The 20578-nt window shown below is 37.3% G+C and overlaps 1 protein-coding gene across 1 annotated transcript; it reads right to left on the bottom strand.

Annotated features, from left to right (window-relative positions):
- Window positions 1-106: 106 nt before the first annotated feature.
- Window positions 107-8506, bottom strand: nrsn1 (neurensin 1). Its single transcript, XM_053495104.1, has 3 exons — window positions 8432-8506; window positions 3800-3987; window positions 107-2275 (listed from the first exon to the last, which is right to left on the bottom strand). The coding sequence occupies exons 2-3, from the start codon at window positions 3977-3979 to the stop codon at window positions 1892-1894; spliced, it is 564 nt and encodes a 187-aa protein (XP_053351079.1). The 5' UTR covers window positions 3980-3987; window positions 8432-8506; the 3' UTR covers window positions 107-1891.
- Between the last annotated feature and the right edge of the window lie 12072 nt (window positions 8507-20578).

Below are 20578 nucleotides of genomic sequence, written 5' to 3'. Positions count from 1 at the left end.
GGGAGTGCGTGTGTGTGTGTGTGTGTGTCGGGTTTAGTTACCACATGGTGTGAGTGAGTGTGTAATAAATAAAAATAGTCAATAAAGCTGTTTAGCAATGTTTCTGTAGTTGAATACATGTGCTTTATTTGCAAATTTGAAATTTCGAATTCATTGACATTACATCACTGGAAATTTCTGAAACCCCTGACTTGCAAGATGTCACTCTGTAAATAAAAAGAACTGATAAAAATATGGCATGAATAAAACAACTAGTCAGAATTTTTAGAATCTTACATTACACCTCTCTAAATCATCCTCAAATGCATCGCATTCATTTCCCAAGATAACACTGGACAATTACGAATAAAAAACATGATCAGACAGAATGTAAGAAAAGCAAAGCTGAGACGCGACAGTAAGGAAGTGCGGACGTGGACGCACGTGTAGACCTGGCTTTTATAGTTTTTACCAATATGGTACACTCAGGACATAAACCGTCCCACAGACTCTGCGTTTCTGTTTCACTCTCTGACACTATTGTACATGAGAATGTAAAAAAAACAAAAAACAATTGCAAGTGAATTTTACAATAATTGTTCAAATTTGTATTTCTCCTCCTGATTAGAATTTAGGTTTAGGTTTGGTTGCCATGTCAGTCACAAAGAGAAAGAAATAACACATTTTAATCATCGTAGGGACAAACGTAACCATGGAAATAAACAGTGACGTCAATCAGACAAACAGAAGTATGACCCGTGTGGATGAAGGTTTTGTTTTGAACCCCATCATCATCACAGTGTGATAAAATAGAGCTGATTAAACAGAACAGCAAAATAGAAATAGATTGTGACCGTTCTTTGTAGCATTGTAAGCTAAGTTTATTATAATTTTCATAGAAAGTAAAATGCGGCGTGAATCAGAAACGTGATACAGAGAAAAGCGATGAGGGACAAAATTGACCTCGTCGGATTTCATAACCAGCATAAACGATAAGCATTTCTGGAGGAAATACCGGACTCGACTCTGCAGTGACATCTACAGAGAAGAACAGACCAGATGGTGTTTCAAAACTGTTATACCGTTTTTATGTTCATTAAAAGAACAGAAAATGAACATGTTTTGGAAAAATCTTAAGTCTAATTAAATGTTTGAAACACAGAAATATTTCTATAGGTGTATAGTTAACCACTGATGATGATGATGATGATGATGATAATGATGATGTCATCCCTAAACAGATGCTTCTATCAAGCGAGCGACTCACCACGTACAGTGGCCTCATGTATTCTGTTTAAAAATGGGTTGTTTGTTTTGCCTGGTACTAGCTTTGTGCTATCTTAGTAGAAAATGTCGCTTCTCTTACCTGCTGGTGTGAGCGTACAGTAGCGTCACTTAGCGAAACTACACTTTAACTTGAAGACCTCTTGAAATTAATTGCATCATTAAAATGCTACTTTGAGACTCGAACTGACTGAATATGATAAACTCTATGATAAAGTTTTCTATTTAACAGAAAAAAACGTGACATTTTACAGCAATTTGTTCCGTTTGTGATATTTAGCCATATATTACTATATTTCAATAACAAAATAAAGTATGTACAGTATGTGCCTGTCATCGGTTTTATATGTTGTTCTATTTAACAACGTCGTGAGTTTTTCTTAAATAAGTTTTCTGATATTTTCTAATATAATGCTCAGATTAGTATTTATTTTAGTTCAAGTAGTTCAACAGAAACAGCTGCTAGAAGAACCAGGAAGTAAAGCCGTACGCATCACTGTGTGATCGTAACTGGTGAAGCAATCTTATGCGTAAAAGCAGGCTTAGGCTGCTTTACAAATGAAACAGATTTATGCGATATATGATGATCCACCATGTTGACTTTATGCCGCGGAAGTGTCTGTGGAATTCAGGGTTCAGCTCCAGGCTGGATGTTCTGCACTTTGGACAGCGTGACGGGAACCTTGGCGTCCGCGGCATTAGGGACGGACGCCTGGATCTCTGCTAGTCGCTCTTTGAAGCGTCGCTGAAGGCGGAGCTCGTCTTTGCCCCCGCCCTGCCCGCAGGCCGCCAATAAGAGAAGGCCGGCTGCCACCCCGGCCCCACCCACACAAAAGAGCACAGCTCCGCCCAGTTTGCAGGCGTCAAGGGCGCGGTTAAAACGCACGGCTCGGCCGTCCACAAACAGCAGCTCGTCCTCTCCAAATGCCTCCAGACGTGGGGGCGTGGCATAACCGACCAGCAGTACCGACAGACCTGAGACCAGGATCACCGCTCCGACCGCCACACACACCTGAGACACCAGACAAAACACAGCCATTACATGATATACATTCACCCTGTTTGCTCCCAACTTCCCAGTCACAGGCATAAGTTCTGTGCTAATAATATAATTCAGTGGCTACATGATTTGTATCTACTAAAAAAAACTCAAATTCTAGTAAAGTAAAAGATCTAAAAGCCAAATGTGAACTAAAGATCTAAAAAAAAAAACATATAATTTTTTTTTATTTTTAATAAAATTTATTTTTTTAATAAAAAGTAAGATTTAAAAATAATATAATTACAAAAAATCTAAATATACTCAATTAAAACACAAGGGTCCCAATAAAATTGAGGTCAAATTGTTCAATAGAATTAAAAAATCTAAACTTTTTGGGAGTCCAAAAAATTTTAACTATTAAAAAAAAAGAGAGAAAAAAATTACGGATGATAAAAGACAAAAAAAATAAAAACTTGATTAGATTAATCATTTGTATCTGAAAGAATTCAGAAATGACTTGTAAGTAAGAATGATGATGTTGTAGGTAAAAGGCTAAAGAATGTCAAAATGTAATTCTACAAAACCTGAAGCCTGTAAAATAAAAAGTCTATAAAAGCTGTTAAATCTTAGGGCCTGAAATTAAAACTTAAGCTAAAGCTGAAAAAGCTGAAAAACTAAAATAGAAGAACCTGAAGCCTTAAATAAGACGTTAGTTTAGCAAAGTTTGTTTAAAAAAATAAAATAAATAAAAAAGCAAACATTGAAAACATCTAAAAGTTAGAATCTAAAGGCTAAAAGTGTAAAGCCTAAGCATGGAAAAAATTAGAAAGAAAATTATAACCTCAAGATCTAAAGATAAACAGGTTAACGTAAAATAACAACACAAATTAACAACTTTCGCACCTAAAACTATAAAATAACTGCCTACATAAGGTCCTAAAACTGCAATCGCTACAATTAAAACCAAGGTTCCTTACCAGCAGGACTTTCTCGTTGTCGAAATGTTGTGGTGGTCTTAATTAGCAATATTATGAGTATTGGGACAATATTAGTATTAGGTTGTACTTAGAACGTCTTTGCAATTTGATTTTATGACTTTAGGATACGTTGAACGAATGTTCCCTAACACAATAGTGAAAAAACAATATTAACATCAGACTTGAGCTCTGGTGGCTGCAGTGAAAGCACTTTGTGTTTACCACTGGACCACTAGGAGGCAGCTGATGCTAGTAAATCGTTCATTCATTGTTATATCAAACGCCAAAAGTCTAACTTTCGGAAACTGCATTGTCCTGGTAGCGGCCATCATCACAGCGTAAGTACACCAAGTATAACAACACTTATACAGAATTGTGGCTCCTGCGCGGAAATTTAGTACCGAAAGAACAACAGAGACCCGGATCCAAATTAAAACCCCTGAAACTTATTCTAACAACCTGAAGATCTAAAAGGTTACTGAAGACACAATCTTAAAAACACGTACGTATAAACAAGTTAACACTTGTTAAGGCCTAAAGCGTACAGTTTAGCGTTTAGAGACACGGTTATTCTGACCTTCCAGAGGACAGAGCTCCACCTGCTGGGCGATCTCTGCGTCTGGAACTCGTCGTGATGGCGCTCCCAGATGGAGGAGGTGCAGTCCTCGTAGAACTGGTGCAGGTAGGAGCGGACGCCGTAGCGCTGCGGCCCTCCTTCAACGTACTCCGAGCCGCACAACTCCGGGCAAGACGCCATCTTCACATCTGCAACGCAAACGCACACAAGAACAGAACACACACACAACACAAACACTTTAGCGGGTTGGCTGAATAGCAGAGAAAGTCAAAAATGCATCTTTTATCAAACATTTCACGCAATTGTTTTTATTTATTAATTGTTCAATAATGCAAGATAGCAATAAGCTAAAGAATGTTGACATGTTGAATGTTGACATCATTGCTCAAATAACAAACAAACACCTAATAAGGAATACAGTAACAACAGCGTCTACTTATTGTCTCCAGGGACGATGCTAATGTCTGGAATGGAGGCTTCAGTATAGAGCTCGGAATCAGCACTTTCCCCTGAAAACGGCACCTGATGTGAATCAGCACTTCAGAAAGTCATGAGATGCAAAAAAAAAAAGGGACACCTGGGATACGGGCCAGATGCTGCTGGGGAACGTTCTTGTTTTTCGTTATTTAGGACAAATCTGAGTCATTAGTGAAGAGCAGCGCTGAAAGATCTCCATGGGAGGAACATTTCTAAATTAGATTCAGAGGAGGACGTGAGCAAGAGAGAGAGAAAACAAAATGAGCTTCCTGCACAGTGGCGTAATTAAATCATGCCCGTGTGTGTGTGTGTGTGTGTGTGTGTGTGTGTGTTACATGGTTAAGAGGCAGCATGGTGTGTTTGTTTCAAGTCCTCATAAGCTACCCCTCATACAGGAGGAACCAGTGACTCATTTAATGTGTGTGTGTGTGTGTGTGTGTGTGTGTGTGTGCTTCTATTTTAACCAATTTCTACAGTATGACACATCGTCACTTTTTTGTATGTAACCAGAGCTAGATAAAGCATTAAGGTCATTCTAAAGGAGAGGCGGAATTTGAAAAATCTCCTGAGATGTTTTTCTTCTTTCAAACGTCTTTAATAGCAAAAACTTAGTTCGAAACTTTATGAATCCACAAAAAGTAAAATTTTAAATACATTTAAAACTGGTTTTACTTCTCTTCCTGGTAACACCAATAGATGTGTAAGACCTTATGATTTTCAAACAAGTAAAAATCAATTCATTATTAATATGTAATCAGTTTTTATGGCCAATTTTTGACAGTTATAATTATAAAACGAGTAACAACTATCTTAAAAAGCAAAAAAAAAAAATGAGATAAAAGCTTTGCATACAATTGCCATAAATGATGACATTTCTAAACAAATGAAGCGAGACGTCTGACAAGCCTTTTGCGCTTCATCCAGTGACTTCTGACATAAAAACAATTTAAAATAGTCAAATATATTTAAAAATAAAACTTTTTTTTAACAGTAACACCAATGACACTGTTTGGGGTGAGTGATGTTTATTTAAATTTTATAATTTTAGTGTTTAACAGTGTTTGTTTTTATAAGATATTTATGTTATTGTGAATTGGAATTATTTCATGAAAATTATTTCTTTATATAAAAAGTATCTCCATGTATGATCATAGTGACAAGACATTTTCTTAAACAAAAATGCTACAATGAAATATTAACCATTAAATAAACTTAAGCAGTACAGATCTGTCCTGACAACACATCATCGGTCAATGAGCAAAAAAATAAATGAATAAATAAATGTGCTTATTATTATATAAGCACATTAATAATAATACTGTAGTGTGCTTATATATTAATGTGCTTATGTAGAAGCCTCGCCAGTGTGTGTTAAAGGTGCAGCTTCAGACTTCAAACATTTGGGTTTTCAGGTGAGTCAGGTAGGACAAAAGGTATCATTGCTTTTATACAGGGTAAATATTACCACCAACTGAATATGTGAATGATGTCGCAAAAATTACTCTAAAAATGGGCAAATTATTATTATTATTATTATTAGAAGTAAAAACAAAAATAAAAACATGTGATGATGTATATCTGAGTTACTTCTTCACCTGTGTGACCCTTCTTTTTGCTCAGTCAAGTTTGTATGGTTGGTTAAAAGGAACTAAAATTCACTCCATCATGTTGCCCATGTTGTGCTAAAAAAAGGATATTACACTCTGTACTGTACAATCCTGAGCCCTATATATAGATATATATGTTTACTTAAAAAAAAAAACCAGCAAAACAAATCATGGCTAAAATGCTCTGAGCTTAAAGAGGTACTGCAGTAACAAATTGTATTTCATAATTTAAATTACATTCTATATTTACTGAACATCTATACAAGACGCAACGTGTCTGTTAATCTAAATTATTTTAACATGAGCTAAACTAAGTGACAGAAACTTTCCACCATTTTTGCAGAATGACCCGTTAGTAATGGGACGGAAACCAATGCGACTAATAGTTTTACTCAAAATTGTTAATTATAGTGTTTCAGTGAGTGTATACAGAGAAAAAGCTGATAAAAGGGAAAGAGGTTTAAAAGACTCAGAGCAGACTATCTGAGGACATTTGAGGTGACGGAGACACTACTGAGACAATCTATGACACACTGGTGGCATCAGCCCTCTGCTTTGGACCGGTCTGCTGGGGCAGCAGCATCTCGATTGCAGACTGGAAGAGACTTGACCAAGTTATTAAGAGCTCAAGGCCAGCTCTGTCCTGGGATGTGTCCTTGACCCAAAGCAGGTGGTGGGAGAAGAGTAAATGCTACGCGAGCTCTCATCCCTGCTGGAGGACGACTCCCAGCCCATGCATAAGACTCTGAGAGTCTCTGGGTGTTTTTGTCAGTGACAGATTGCTTTATCCAAGGTGTGTGATGGAGCGTTACTGGATGTCCTAACTTTCTTCTGCTGTAAGGCTCTACAACCAGCACTGACAGGGCCGTGCAGAGACGTTTAAAAGGGCGGGCGCTCAAAGTTAAAAAAGATAGAACAGGCTAAATAACAACAACTCACATTCAATCTAATATGAATACGCACATTCACATTAAAAAAAAAGAAAAAGAAAAGGGCACTTAAAGCATCCTGGAGGAAAGGGGCGGGTGCTCAAGCACCCTCCGCCCCGCCCTCTGCATGTGCCTGAGCACTGATCTCAGTTTTTATTTACTGTCTAAAGTCTATTTGTTGACTTTAGCCTAAAAACTTATTTTTCCCCCTTCTTTTCTTCTTGTTATTTTTTGTGCCTGTAACCTTATGAATTTCCCAATTGGTGGGACAATAAAGGCTTATCTCTTCTTATCTTATTTCATCTTATCTTTGTGAAAGGATGTCTGTAAAATCTTGTACACATGCATGATTAATTGTACACATTTACCCAAAATTAAATTTTTCATTACTTCTATTAACCTGCAACTATGACATTTTATTATTATTATTATTATTATTATTATTATTATAATCATAACATTTACATTAGGCATTTGGCAGACGCTAATATAGAAAGTAAATTACAAAAGTCCTTTGAAATTTCTGTCATTGATCCTTAAGTACCACATATCAGTCACACACTTTTTTTTAAAGACTTAAACAGACAGGGCTTTAGTCATGACTTGAAGATTGCACCAGCGACTTCCTGCCAGAACAGAAAACAGTCTAGACGCATGTCCTCATGATCCCTGAGAGATGACCGGACAATAATAATAATAATAATAATAATAATAATAATAATAATTATTATTATTATTATTGGCAGCATCACATTATATGTTCCTCTTGTCTAATTCCTTTATTATGTACTGTACTGTATATATACTGTAGCTCCAAGTCATACATCACATTTTTCAATATTTATGTCCTGTTGTGTTTTTGGTTTCTGACACGTGGCGCGCGGCAGGATGTTAGGGAACACATTGCGTCATCACGCAGTCCTGCCGTACCGTTGCCTTGGCAACAGCAGCTGCTCTCGGGCGGACACGAACACATGAAGGCCAAAAACACCACGACTTTATAATTAAAACACACACACACACACACACACACACACTGTAGTGCTTCTTCTTCTTCTTCTTCTTTTTTTTTATAACAACTAATAACATTATTGTCATATTTCACGAGTTAATTGTTTCTTGTTAAATAAAAAACACGCTTATTATTGGGAGGTTAGTTAGTAGTGACGTCACGCTCACGGTCTCCATCACTTCTGTATCTACTAAAGCTTCCAGGTTTAAATAATACTAGAAAGTAAAAGATGAGCTGATTATTGTGATGTTATTGTCATTTATTTATGTAATAATTATTATATAAAACACTTAATGATGTTAATCAACATTCGGATGAGTTTCTTACAAAGCAGATTTTATTTATTTTTTTAAATTTTGACTAAAACAAATGATCTGATCAGAGCCTGTGATGGAGACCTGATGTGTAAACACTCCCCAGTCGTGATGTCCTGACCTACAGGACGCGTTCTGCACCATAAACACATCACAGTCATCACAGTCCTACAGCTCAGAAATAACACACACACACACACACACACACACACACACAGACTGTAACCCAGTATGTGTGGAGTATAAGTCTACATTAATGATGATGATAATAAGGATGAAGAGAGGTGCAGTACCTGTGCTATGGGCAGTTAGTCGTCCTGCTGCCTCCCATCACCCCGAGCTCCGCCGCATCTCCGGCACGAGCGCGGCCACGCGCAGGGACCGCACTGCGCATGCGCCGAACCGCTCACCGCTTATATAAGTCTGGACAGTGTTTCAGTCTGAATAATAACTACAGTGTTCACACTGCGCTCAGGTAGAGCACGGACATGTACAAAAAGTTACATGAATTACGAGGTAATAATAGTTATAAAGGTAAAGATGTGTATTGTTTTTATCTTTAACAGCTCTGGGGAAAGAAAAAGAGAGAAATGTAATTTACTCCAGGAAACTTCTGGAATGTCCTCAAGAGGAAGATGGAGGGTCACAAACCATCAAGTGAAGCTGAGCTGTTTGAGAGGGGTGTAAAGTTCCCCAAGAGAAATGTGACAAACTAGTGGAGTCACAAAACACGAGAGCTGGAACTCCAAATACTGATTTATTAATGTCATTTAGCCAAAGCATTAAGACCTTTTTTTTTTTTTTTTACAAATTATCTTGGATATTTTTTTATTTTGTTATTATTATATGTTGAATTTAGGAGAAATATTGTCAGCAGTTCACAAAAAATGAAACACCATCTCACCAGCACAAAAGCAGCTATAAGGAAAAAAAAACATAAGAAACTGATTATTTTGCAGTGGTCTAATGTTTTTTCCCCCCAGAGCTGTGTATATACACTATTACTTGATAAAAATAATAATAATAATGAAATCTAAGAAATCAAAAATAATTAGTACCTGTTGTTGACAGGGTTCGTGGAAATAATGAAAAGCTTAAATATAAAAATTATAGTTTATATATAAATAAATAATTTTATTATATAAAATTAATATAAATATACATTTATATACAGTGAAGTCAATAAGTATTTGATCACCCTGTGATTGAAGAAGTTCTCTGACTTAGAAATCATGGAGGGGTCTACAATTTTCAGCATAGGTGCATTTCCACTGTGAGAGAAAACCAGAAATCACATTGTATGATTTTGAACAATTTATTTGTGAATTACTGTGCCAAATAAGTATTTGATCACTTGCTTATCAGCCAGATATTTGACCCTCAAAGACCGTTTATTTTGCTTTTAAATAGTCCATACAGTATGCTTCTTACGGGGCCACTCCTTGGTTTTCCTGGCTGTGTGCTTTGGGTCATTGTCATGTTAGAAGACCCAGCCACGACCCATCTTTAAAGCTCTGACTGAGGGAAGGAGGTTTTTGCCCAATATGTCACAATACATGGCCCCGTTTATCCTCTCCTTAATACAGTGCAGTCGTCCTGTCCCCTGTGCAGAAAAACACCCCCAGAGCATGATGCTTCCAGCTCCATGCTTGGGCGTGGCGTGGCTCAGGACCCTCAGCTCGGGACCCTCACACGAGATTTTGCTGCATACAGTAGCTCATACACACTTGCACGAATGACAGCTTATTGAGCTAAACAAATTTCACATTGCATGTCATGGGCTCAACTCAACAGGAAGTCAGTTATTTTGTTTGCCAATACACCCGAAGTAATTCAATACACTCTTCCTAGGGAATTATGCAATCGACACCGAACCGGGCCCATGTGATCTAAAGACATTGAGGATGCAAAATTTTGATATCTCAAACTAGTCAGCTGTGCTGATGCCTTAAACATACATTACATTCATAACATTAAGAATCTTCTGTGGAACATCATCCTGAGTGACATCACATTCAGTGACATCACATTGAGTGACATCATACTCCAGGTAGTGATGGCAAAGGGCCCACTCACCGTATGACTTATTATATTATATTATATTTAAATTATATAACTATATTATATTACTAAATAGAACTAAAATTCATTGTACTTCTATCGACAAAGCATGACCCAGTGTCCATTACAAGGCACATGTTATAACTAATAAATAAATGACAGTTTAAAAAAAAAAAATCTGTGAGACATGTTTTTGACATCTCACAGTTATTTTATATTAAAAACATTTAAATATGAAAACTTTTTTTCTTTCGGGTCTCAGAAATAATATATATAATATATTACCATATTACCATATATACTTTACCATAAGTATATACTAATTTCCACTGGATTGGTGGCTAAATATTAGGAAGTTGTACAAAAATGTGCTCTAGTTTAGAACAAGATTTTTTATTTACTTTCATTTCATCTTACTACAATCAATGGGAAAGAGAGCATAGACAAATGTTTATAACTTTACGCCTGGTAAAGTTATATTTCTTAACACTCCCTGTTCGGTAATCGGAGAGTGAATCACAGATGAGAAATGGAAAAAGTAGATAAAAGGATAAAGATGAAGTTTTGTCTTAAAACCACTCCAGCGTGTTAAAATTCACTTATACCACTTCAGCGCTGTTATTTCAGCCAAAGTGAAAATATGAACTAATCCCAGTAAAAATATTCACTTTATCTTTTCTAATTAATATCTATTGGTGCAGGTGTTTGTTTACATTGAGACAGTAGCGCATTAGTAGATTATTTTACAGTAGATTATTAAATCCCACACATAACTGTTCATAACATCACTTTTACTCCACATTTAGATTCACTGATGGTGCAGATTAAACTTCAGGCAGAGATCTAAGGACTGCAGGAGATTCAGTAAAGTCTAGACAGACATTGTTGCGTGATGCTGAGACAAAATCTTGGTGGACAGAGACTGGTTTTTGTTCCTTTAATGTATGAAACAAAGATTTTATTGAAAGATGGAGTTCTGACCAATGTACAGACAAAAGTACATAGATGTTGCATTGTCTGTTTAAAGTGCTTTACATACAAAATCTACAAAGTTTAAACTCAAGTCAAATTTAAAACACAATAAAACTATTAATAATAATAATTATTATGATGATGATGATGATTATTATTATTATTATTATTATTATTATTATTATTATCAAAATAATAATAATAATAATAATAATAATAATAAAAAAATAAATTAATAAATAAAAGAAACACTTTGGGGAATATACAAGGATGAGTCAAAAATTATCTGCACTCCGGTTATATTAAAACTTCTGCTGCTTGCACTTATTGTCTTATCAACGCTTCCCGTTTAAGGCTCCTGTATCCCCAGTCACTGCTGTGGGAGGATATCCAAGGGTGTCGTGATGTCGCATGATGATGCACGTCTGCACACTTTTACCCAAACTGTCGACTCTCAGAGGCGTACTCCCTTTATTCCTGATCTCACTCCTTCAGATTTTTACCTGTTTGCTCCCCTGAAAGCAGAACTACGAGGACAAAGTGTCACTTCTGACAAACAAATAAAGAGAGCAGTGCATTCGTGGCTCGCGGGCTCAGAATAAAACCTTTTATTAATGAGTGTTAGAGCGAAAGCTTGTAGACAGATGGACAAAGTGTATTGAGAAACAAGGAGGTTATGGCGAAACTGTATGTATTTGTCTTTTCTAAAAGTTATTCAAAATAAATTCTACAACCAGATTGTGGATTATTTTTGACTCCCACGTATATTAGAAATGCCCCGCCCACTCTGACTGATTGACATGTTGTAGCTAAACTCTGACCTTTTAACTATTGCAGATGGACACCCATTCCCACAATTGTCACTCTCAGAGGGATGAGTCATGTGAGACCAAGATTAGATTAGATGATATTGGATTAGATTAGATTAGATTCAGCCTTAATGTCAGAGAGAGGCTGAACAAAGCCGAGGAAATGCATTTAGCATCGAAACAAAAATGCAAAATAGTCAAACAGCATTAAGTCTGTTAAGCAGGAGGGGACGATATGAGGCAGGGAGACACTGAAATGCGAAAGCGTCATGCTGTGGGGGGGAAGAAAACCGTGCAAACAGCATGATGTGCGAGTAGCATGAGTCCAGGGACATGGATTAGTGTGATCCCAGACAGCGACTATGGAACCAGTGACGTGTGGAGTCTAAAGCCACATCAGTACAAATAGTGTGATACTGTATATATTCATATAGGGATGTTTATTTCAAGACATTAACAAACACACATACTGCAGCACAAATCTGCCATGAGCTTCTTCGAGAAATGAAGCTTTTACACACACTCCCCTGGCCTGAACATCACCTGTTTAGATCTCACACACGCAAGACCGCCCACAAACACACCTCAGAGCTAGAAATATTCTGCACAGAAGAGTGTGAGAGACATCCTGAAAAAAAAAAAAAGGACAGAAAGGGTCTGAGCTGAGAGTCCTAGCATTTACAAACCGATCTATCTGCTGAAGAGGGTTTAGGAGGGTGTCAACATTTTTGCACACTACACAAGTACCTGTTTTTTTGTTTTTGTTTTTGATTTTAATGGGTAAAAAAAAAAAAAAATCAGAAGTTGTTTAGTCTATAAAATGCAAGAAAATATGTCACACACACACACACAGCTGTGTGTGACTTACTCGACTGACTCATCACTGTATCTACTGTTCTTAGTGATATATACAGAGAACACACACACACACACACACACACACACACACACCTCCACAGGTTCACTGAATATTATGTAGGAAGCGTGCACAGTGAGAATTTGTAAGATAGACAGAAAGATACAGAGATTGATAGATGGATAGATAGATGAAAACAAAAAGACAGATAAACTAATAGACAAACCAATGAATAGATAAAGAAACAAACAAATAGAAAGACAGAGAAATAGACAGAGAATCAGATAAACTGACAAACAGACAGAGACTCAGACAGATAGACAGACAGGTAAACAAATAGACAGACCAACAAAGATAAATTAAAACACACAGATTTATATATAAACAAATAGATAGACAGACAAACAAAGAGAAAAATCAGAAGCAGACAGACAGACAGACAGACAGACAGACAGTTATTGGTGATAACGACTGGAAGCTTCAACATTTGAACACATTCACATTTAGTGTAACATTTCTTTTATCAGTCGTGCTATTTATATTCTCTCTCTCTCTCTCTCTCTCTCTCTCTCTCTGGGGACCTCAGCGTTAACAACCTGTTCGTGATTTGTTGCTTCAGTAAACCTGCTCTATCACACACACACACACACACACACACACACTGCTGAGAGATAAGATAGCAATGCTCTATTGAAATAATAAATGCAATATTGAGAACAGATATACAGCACAACAACAGCGTGAGTGTTCCTTAGCATCGTGCTAACTAGCATCCAGTCTTACACGTCACCACAGCTAGCCTTATCGCTAGCTGGCTAATCTCAGAATATATCTCTGAATGAGGACAAGCGCTAAAAATGTGTCTTTATATTAAACACTAGCAGAAACACTCGACTCGTCCAGCGGTGTGTGTTTTATCTGTGATTATTGGGAATATTCACGGCTGAGTGCGGCTGTGTTTAATCTCAGATAAGCAGCAGCGCTGATTGCAGCTGTGTTTACACTCCAGGAGCCACCGTCTCTCTCTCTCTCTCTCTCTCCGTTTCTATAGTTACAGCTCTGTAAAGGTCACCTTCAGGGAGTTCCTGGTGAGCGTGTGCAGCATGATAATACACACATTATCACATCACCAGGATGTCTGACTTCATTAGCTATGTGTGTGTGTGTGTGTGTGCTCGTACAGATTAATTTAATCCAGATGCACATGTGTTTAATGACAAAGACGGAATAGGAATAAAGATCTGGGTATTAAAGGAAAACTAGCATAGATAAACAGTGCACTTCTAAATCATGCTAGCATTGTGTTAGCATCATGCTACCCCAGACATGCTAACGTTGAGTCCTTGCGTAAAAAAGCTAAGTGAGGAAGTTGACTCAACCCACTGCGGCCGTGCGAAATTAACAACCAATCACTGATCACTATCGTCTCTATCAACCAATGGCTGGTTCATTAGTGATCGCAGGTGATTAATTCCTAACATTAAGTTGTTAAAAAATAGCAAGAGACAAAAACAATAATGATAGAAAAATACAGCATTTTAAGCACTGTTATTACTCTAATGAATGTGCCTCACTGCTACCTTGTGGATGACTTTAAAATTGTGAACAAAATTCAACTAAATGGCTTTGAAATGGCAAATTTTAGACAATAATACAGAATAGTATTTAATTTTTTTTAGCAATAGCTCCTTAGTAGAACTAAATAAAACTAAAATACTGAAATACTTCTTTTTTTAAATATACTTAATCATTTGTGTTTTGTTTGCTTGTGAAGCCCTCAATTTAAACATTATAATGTGCTTAAAGCCCTTATTGAGTGAACACACATGATATCATGTATCACGTTCCGCACTCGTTCCAAAATGTGACTATAAATGGATAAAGGTATGGCACGTTGTTCGTTAACGAATAAGACGACAATACCTTCGCTCAGTGTTTTACTGTACCTGAATCATTTAAAATGAACAGAATGAATTAACTCGAGTCACTGACAATCACTTGAATCACTCACAAATTAAACCTTTTCTAGATTTCCTCTATGGTTTAGTGAGGTATATTATTTTTCTTCTCCTTCCTGCTTTGTATGGATTCTTGTTCTTTCCTACAGATCCTGTGCTACCTCATTCCATCTCTCTCTCTCTCTCTCTCTCCATCTGGATTTTTTTTTTTTTGTCATTTATTGAATGGGCTTTGGATTTGGGAGGGGTTAAGGGCTTTATTCCCATCATAATAATATGGGGAGAGAGATACAGGGGGAAAGAGAGAGAGACGCCGTTTCCTAGGCAGCAGGGGACGGACAATTCAGCTCTCAAATTATAGCTTTGGGCTCATGTCTCGGTTTGCACCTGCCTGCATCCCTCCTTTTCTCCCGTCCCGTAATCCCTCCATCCACCTGCCTCGGGTTTTGAAAAAAAAAAACATTTGAGGAAAACAAGACACAGGGGAGAGAGAGAATGAATGTGGAAAAGAAAAGATAAAAAGTTTAAAACCAAGAAAATGTTTTAAAAAAACGCAAACATTAAAGAATATTTGTACATTTGGATGTTTCTTCTTTTGTTCTTTTTTTATTTTATCCTTCATTTACATGAATACATTTTTGTTATTTAAAGTAACGCTGTCTGACTCCTTTTGTAAATCATTAAATAAAAGTCAAATACAAGTCTTACAAGTCTTTCTAACAACCAATCACTGATTACTACTGCTACAAACAACCAATCAAAGATTCTTTTGTAAACTATATTGATTACTATATAAATTATAACAAATTAAAACATCTAAAACAAATCAACAACTTCTGACCAATCAGAATGCATAATTCATCAGTGCTGTGATGTAAACAATAATGACGATATTCAACTGTCTGTGTCATTAAATACTGAACAACGCATAAACAAACAAATCTTTACCAGTTTAAATGTGAGGCGAGTAAAGCATTGTAAGGATGAGGACCCCAAAAACAAGACCCCATGGAAACATAATGTATGTGTGTAAGTGAGACAGGGAGGAAGACATGTTATAAATAATTATTTTTTAAATTAACACTTTTTTTTTCTTAAAAAACACATAAAACTCATGTAAGTAGATTACTGTAAACATCTGGCTCACAAGGACAGCACCTGTCTTGTGAGGACATTTGGTCCCCGAAAACCCCCCTTACCCTGAATGTGTGTGCGGATCAGCAAGTCCTGTAATCAAGACACATGGCCTCAATTTCCTAAGCAAAGTGTATCAGAGTCATCCTGGACGTATACTGTATACATACACATGCACACTGTTGTCCTGTGACATCCTTCTCCTGCTCGCTCCACTGTTCGGATTAGTGATCGCACCCTGCACCCCTGACGGAGCTCTCTGACAAACGACCACACGCAAACGACACTTTTAACCTTGCTGGATTGAGTAAATGACCCTGCAGCTGAATGACGGAGAGTCCATTTTATTATTTATGGTACATTATTCCCATTGAGAGTTAAATAGCACATTACACCTCATTCCGGCGCTCGGCTAAATCACCCAGCTGTCCAGCTGAGAGACGAAAGAAAAATGTTCAGATGATAATTACGCAATGCAACATCACCTTTTTTTTTATATGTTTGTAAACCAGACTTGTTTAGCAGATCAAATCGTTGTTGTCGTTTTTTTTTTTTTTTTTCTGCTGTTAAAACTTTTAAAGTATATATACACTCAAAATATTTTCACATTTTCAAAGGTCAATCCAATTTTGTTTACAATACAAAAATGTAAAATAAATAATGTGTATGTATGTATGCATAAAAAAAAAAAATTTCAGCGAGAATGAAAGGAAAGGTGTACAGGACAGTGGTGAGACCAGCGATGCTCTACGGCTTAGAGACAGTGGCGCTGAAGAAAAGACAGGAGGCAGAGTTGGAGGTAGCAGAGCTGAAGATGTTGAGGTTCTCTTTGGGAGTGACAAGGATGGATAGGATCAAGAATGAGTTTATCAGAGGGACAACCCATGTTGGATGTTTTGGAGATAAAGTCAGAGAGGCCAGATGTGGTTTGGACATGTTCAGAGGAGAGATGGTGAATATATCGGTAGAAGGATGCTGAGGTTGGAACTGCCAGGCAGGAGGTCTAGAGGAAGACCAAAGAGGAGATTTATGGATGCAGTGAGAGAGGACATGAAGTTAGTTGGTGTGAAAGAAGAGGATGCAGAGGATAGGGTCAGATGGAGGCAAATGATTTGCTGTGGCGACCCCTGAAAGGGAACAGCCGAAAGACAAAGAAGATGCATAAAATTTTTTGATCAGGGCTCCTTTAGCATGCATTACTTCATCAATGTGCCATGGCATGGAGGTGATCAGTCCGTGGCACTGTTGAGGCATTATTGAAGATCAGTTTGCTTTGATAGCCTTCTTTAGCTCATGTGTATTGATGGGTTGGGTGTTTCTCTTCTTCCTCTTTACAATAACCCAGAGATTCTTCATGGAGTTCAGATCACGTGACTTGGCTAGCCAATCAAGCACAGTAATGTCACAGTCTGGAAAACAGTTAGGAGTAGTTTTGCCATTGTGAGCAAGTGCTAAGTCCTGCTGAAAAACTAAATCTCCAAAAAAGTTGTCAGCATATGGAAATATTCTAAAATCTTCTGGTAGACACTGTGTTGACTTTGGACTTGATAAAACACAGTACAACAACACCGGCAAATTGCATGGCGTCCAAATCATCACTGACTGTGGACCTTGATACTGGACTTCAAGTAACTTTTGTTTCTGTGCCTCGCCTCTCTTCCTCCAGACTCCAGGACCTTAAAAAGAGCACTTCGGATGACTGTAGTCCAGTTCCATTTTTAAGACACTTCCGAGGTCGCCTCCTTCAGGAGTGGCTTGATACTAGGAAGCCAACAGTTGTAGCCCATTTCCTGAAGACGTCTATGCATGGTGGCTCTTGATACATTGACTCCAGCCTCACTCCACTCTTTGTGAAGCTCTTCCAAGTTGTTGAATCGATTTAGCTTAACATTATTTTAAGGCTGCGATCAACCCTGCTGCTTGTGCACCTTTTCCTGCTACAATTTTACTTCCAGGCAACCTTCCATGAATATGCTATGATACAGCACTCTGTGAACAGCTAGGACATGAGTGTGTGTACAGGTCCCAAAGACAGGTGTGTCTCAGACGTCATCAGGAGTTTCTCTCACTGAATGTTACAGAATGATTCGAGCCACCTTGGATCAGATCGTCATTTAAAATGTGGGCAAAAGTATTAAAACAACATGTGACGTCACTAATTAATTAGCATTACTTACTATCTGGCTGAAGGTTTTGCTAACTGGAATCTGCTGGTTTAGTTAATGAATAGAACAAATATGTGGCTGGTTTTCTACTTTCTGAAGCTGGGGTGTCCATCTCTGCAAAAAAAGGGGGAAAATTTTTAAATATTATATTACAGAAAATATTTAAATATAAAGTATACAGTTGTGCTTAAAATTATTTATACCCTTGCTATTTTTTTTGTTGTCTTCTGTAACTAATGAGTTTTATAATTCTTTTATATATTTAATATGTGACTAACAACTGAAGAAACATTAATTCAGTATTTCAAGAAATATGATATTTCATGGGTTTTTATTGACAAATATTTTAAATCACCATGTTCACAGTTATTCATACGCTTTATATTACAATGGTTCAATAATCAATAGAAAAGCTTTAGTTCTTAATGACAGCCTGCAAATGCTTTTTGTAGCTCTTCACAAGATTTCTACAGGTCTGCTGTGGAATGTTCCCCCACTCTTCCGTCGCAAAAGCCTCCAGTTGTTGGAGAGTGGAAGGCTTCCTAGAACTGACCCGGATCTTCAACTCTCTCCACAAATTCTCAATTTATTCGGGTCATTATCCTCTGGCAGGTTAAAAATCTTCACAGAGTCCTCTTTTTGCATGATAACATCTATCTTAACAAGGTTACCTGTTCCAATGGCAGAGAAGCATCTCCATAGGATGATGTGACCATCGCCATGCTTGACCGTTGGGATGGTATTCTTGGGCTTCTCCTCTTTTACGGCAAACATGTGCAACATCCATATGTCCAAAGAGCTCTAGTTTAGTCTCATCTGACCAGAGGATGGATGACCACAAGTTCAGATCTCTATCAGGGTGAGCTATGGGCATTGACAACTACAGTATGGGCTTTGACAACACGCATAGGAAGATCATGACTGAGTTCTTTCTTCTTGGCCTCGGTGACAGTGACTGAGAATAATGAAAGCTTTGCCTCCTTAATTATACTTTACAGTCCAGGTGTTACCATTTAACATTATTAGGTCTTAATTGATTACACATAAATGGATTAAATTGATTATAGTCACTGGAGTGTGATACCCCCTGTTTTTTTTTTTTTTACAAAAGAAGGAATTTATTCTGAAAGGTATGATTGATTTTGAACAGATTTCAAAAGAGAATCTCTGGCCCTATCTATTGGTATACAAATAAAGTTTATTTAACACATATTTGGGGTTGGGCATAGCAACTAAAATTGAGTTTTTATAAATGAAAAATATTAAAAAGGTATTGATTTGTCCAAGGGGTGTGAATAATTTTGAGCACAACTGCATCTAAATATTTCAATATATCTTTTTGACTCCTTGCTGAGCCCACCATGGTCTACTAAAATAAGCATCATCAGTGCAATGTAGCGAAGTTACTCATCCCACTCTGCAGTTAATTACTCTATATCCTTTAACATTTGATCCATTTAAAATTATGACGTAAAATATCTGGGAAACAATTTACTTCATCGCATAATGTCATCGCTTTATTGATTTTTATTTTCGTTTTGTTTTGTTTAGCTGCTTTGTGAGAGCTTCATCCTCACCGCTTTATGTGTAAATCTGTTCATTTGTCCCTGAAATGTATTTCTTATAATAAATAAATAAATTTTCTTATAAGAAAAAAAAATTATTTCTTCTGCAAAACAGCTTTCCCACACATTCAGGGAAAGAGGGGCTTTTCAGGGACCAAATGTCCTCACAAGACAGGTGCCGTCCTTGTGAGCCAGGTATTTACAGGAATCCACTTACATGACAGTTTTATGTGGATTTTAAGGGAGAAAGTGTTTCATATTTTAAACAAAAGCACTTCTTTAGATCAGGCCTATGGTGTATATGGACGGATGACTTTTTTTACTTTCACTCTGAGAACTTTAGTTTCCACCTGCAGCTAGTTTTAGTTTGATGCACAAAATACAAAAGGGAAAAAGCGGCAGACTAAGTTATCTTGTTAAATGTGTATGAAGACATTACGAAAAAAACAAAACAAAGCTTGGGTATAAAGTAGGGGCGACTGTTGGTGTCTTTGGTGAGTGTGTATAGCCAGTACAACTAGCACACTTTGCTAATTTAATCTAAGAAGCTAGAACATGGATTTCTAATTTGTGTTACACACGTCATCTTGAGATGTCATTACTAGCCATGACGACTAGATGAGACAGGCGCGAAGCAGCAAGTCAAAAAAGTTCCCTTGTTTTTTTAGACAGGCCATGAGTCATGAGTAAACGAATACAAATTAACAAAGCGAACGTTTCCAACTTCCACTCGAGTCGTGTTCATTTTTGCGATTTGTCTTTCCCCCAGCAGCGCGGCCCGTTTCCGTACGAGGCAGGTTTTTTCTTTCCCCATCTTCATATCTCTCTTGCATGCATTATGCATCCCGATTCATCTTTCTCGCCTGCGATAATGAGGCCGTACATCCGCTCGCTGTCACCGCTCGCATCCTGCCATGTCT

This window comes from Clarias gariepinus, chromosome 4, assembly GCF_024256425.1.
Source record: "Clarias gariepinus isolate MV-2021 ecotype Netherlands chromosome 4, CGAR_prim_01v2, whole genome shotgun sequence".
In the NCBI taxonomy this organism is placed as follows: Eukaryota; Metazoa; Chordata; class Actinopteri; order Siluriformes; family Clariidae; genus Clarias; species Clarias gariepinus.
This window is presented reverse-complemented; position numbering and strand designations above follow the sequence as displayed.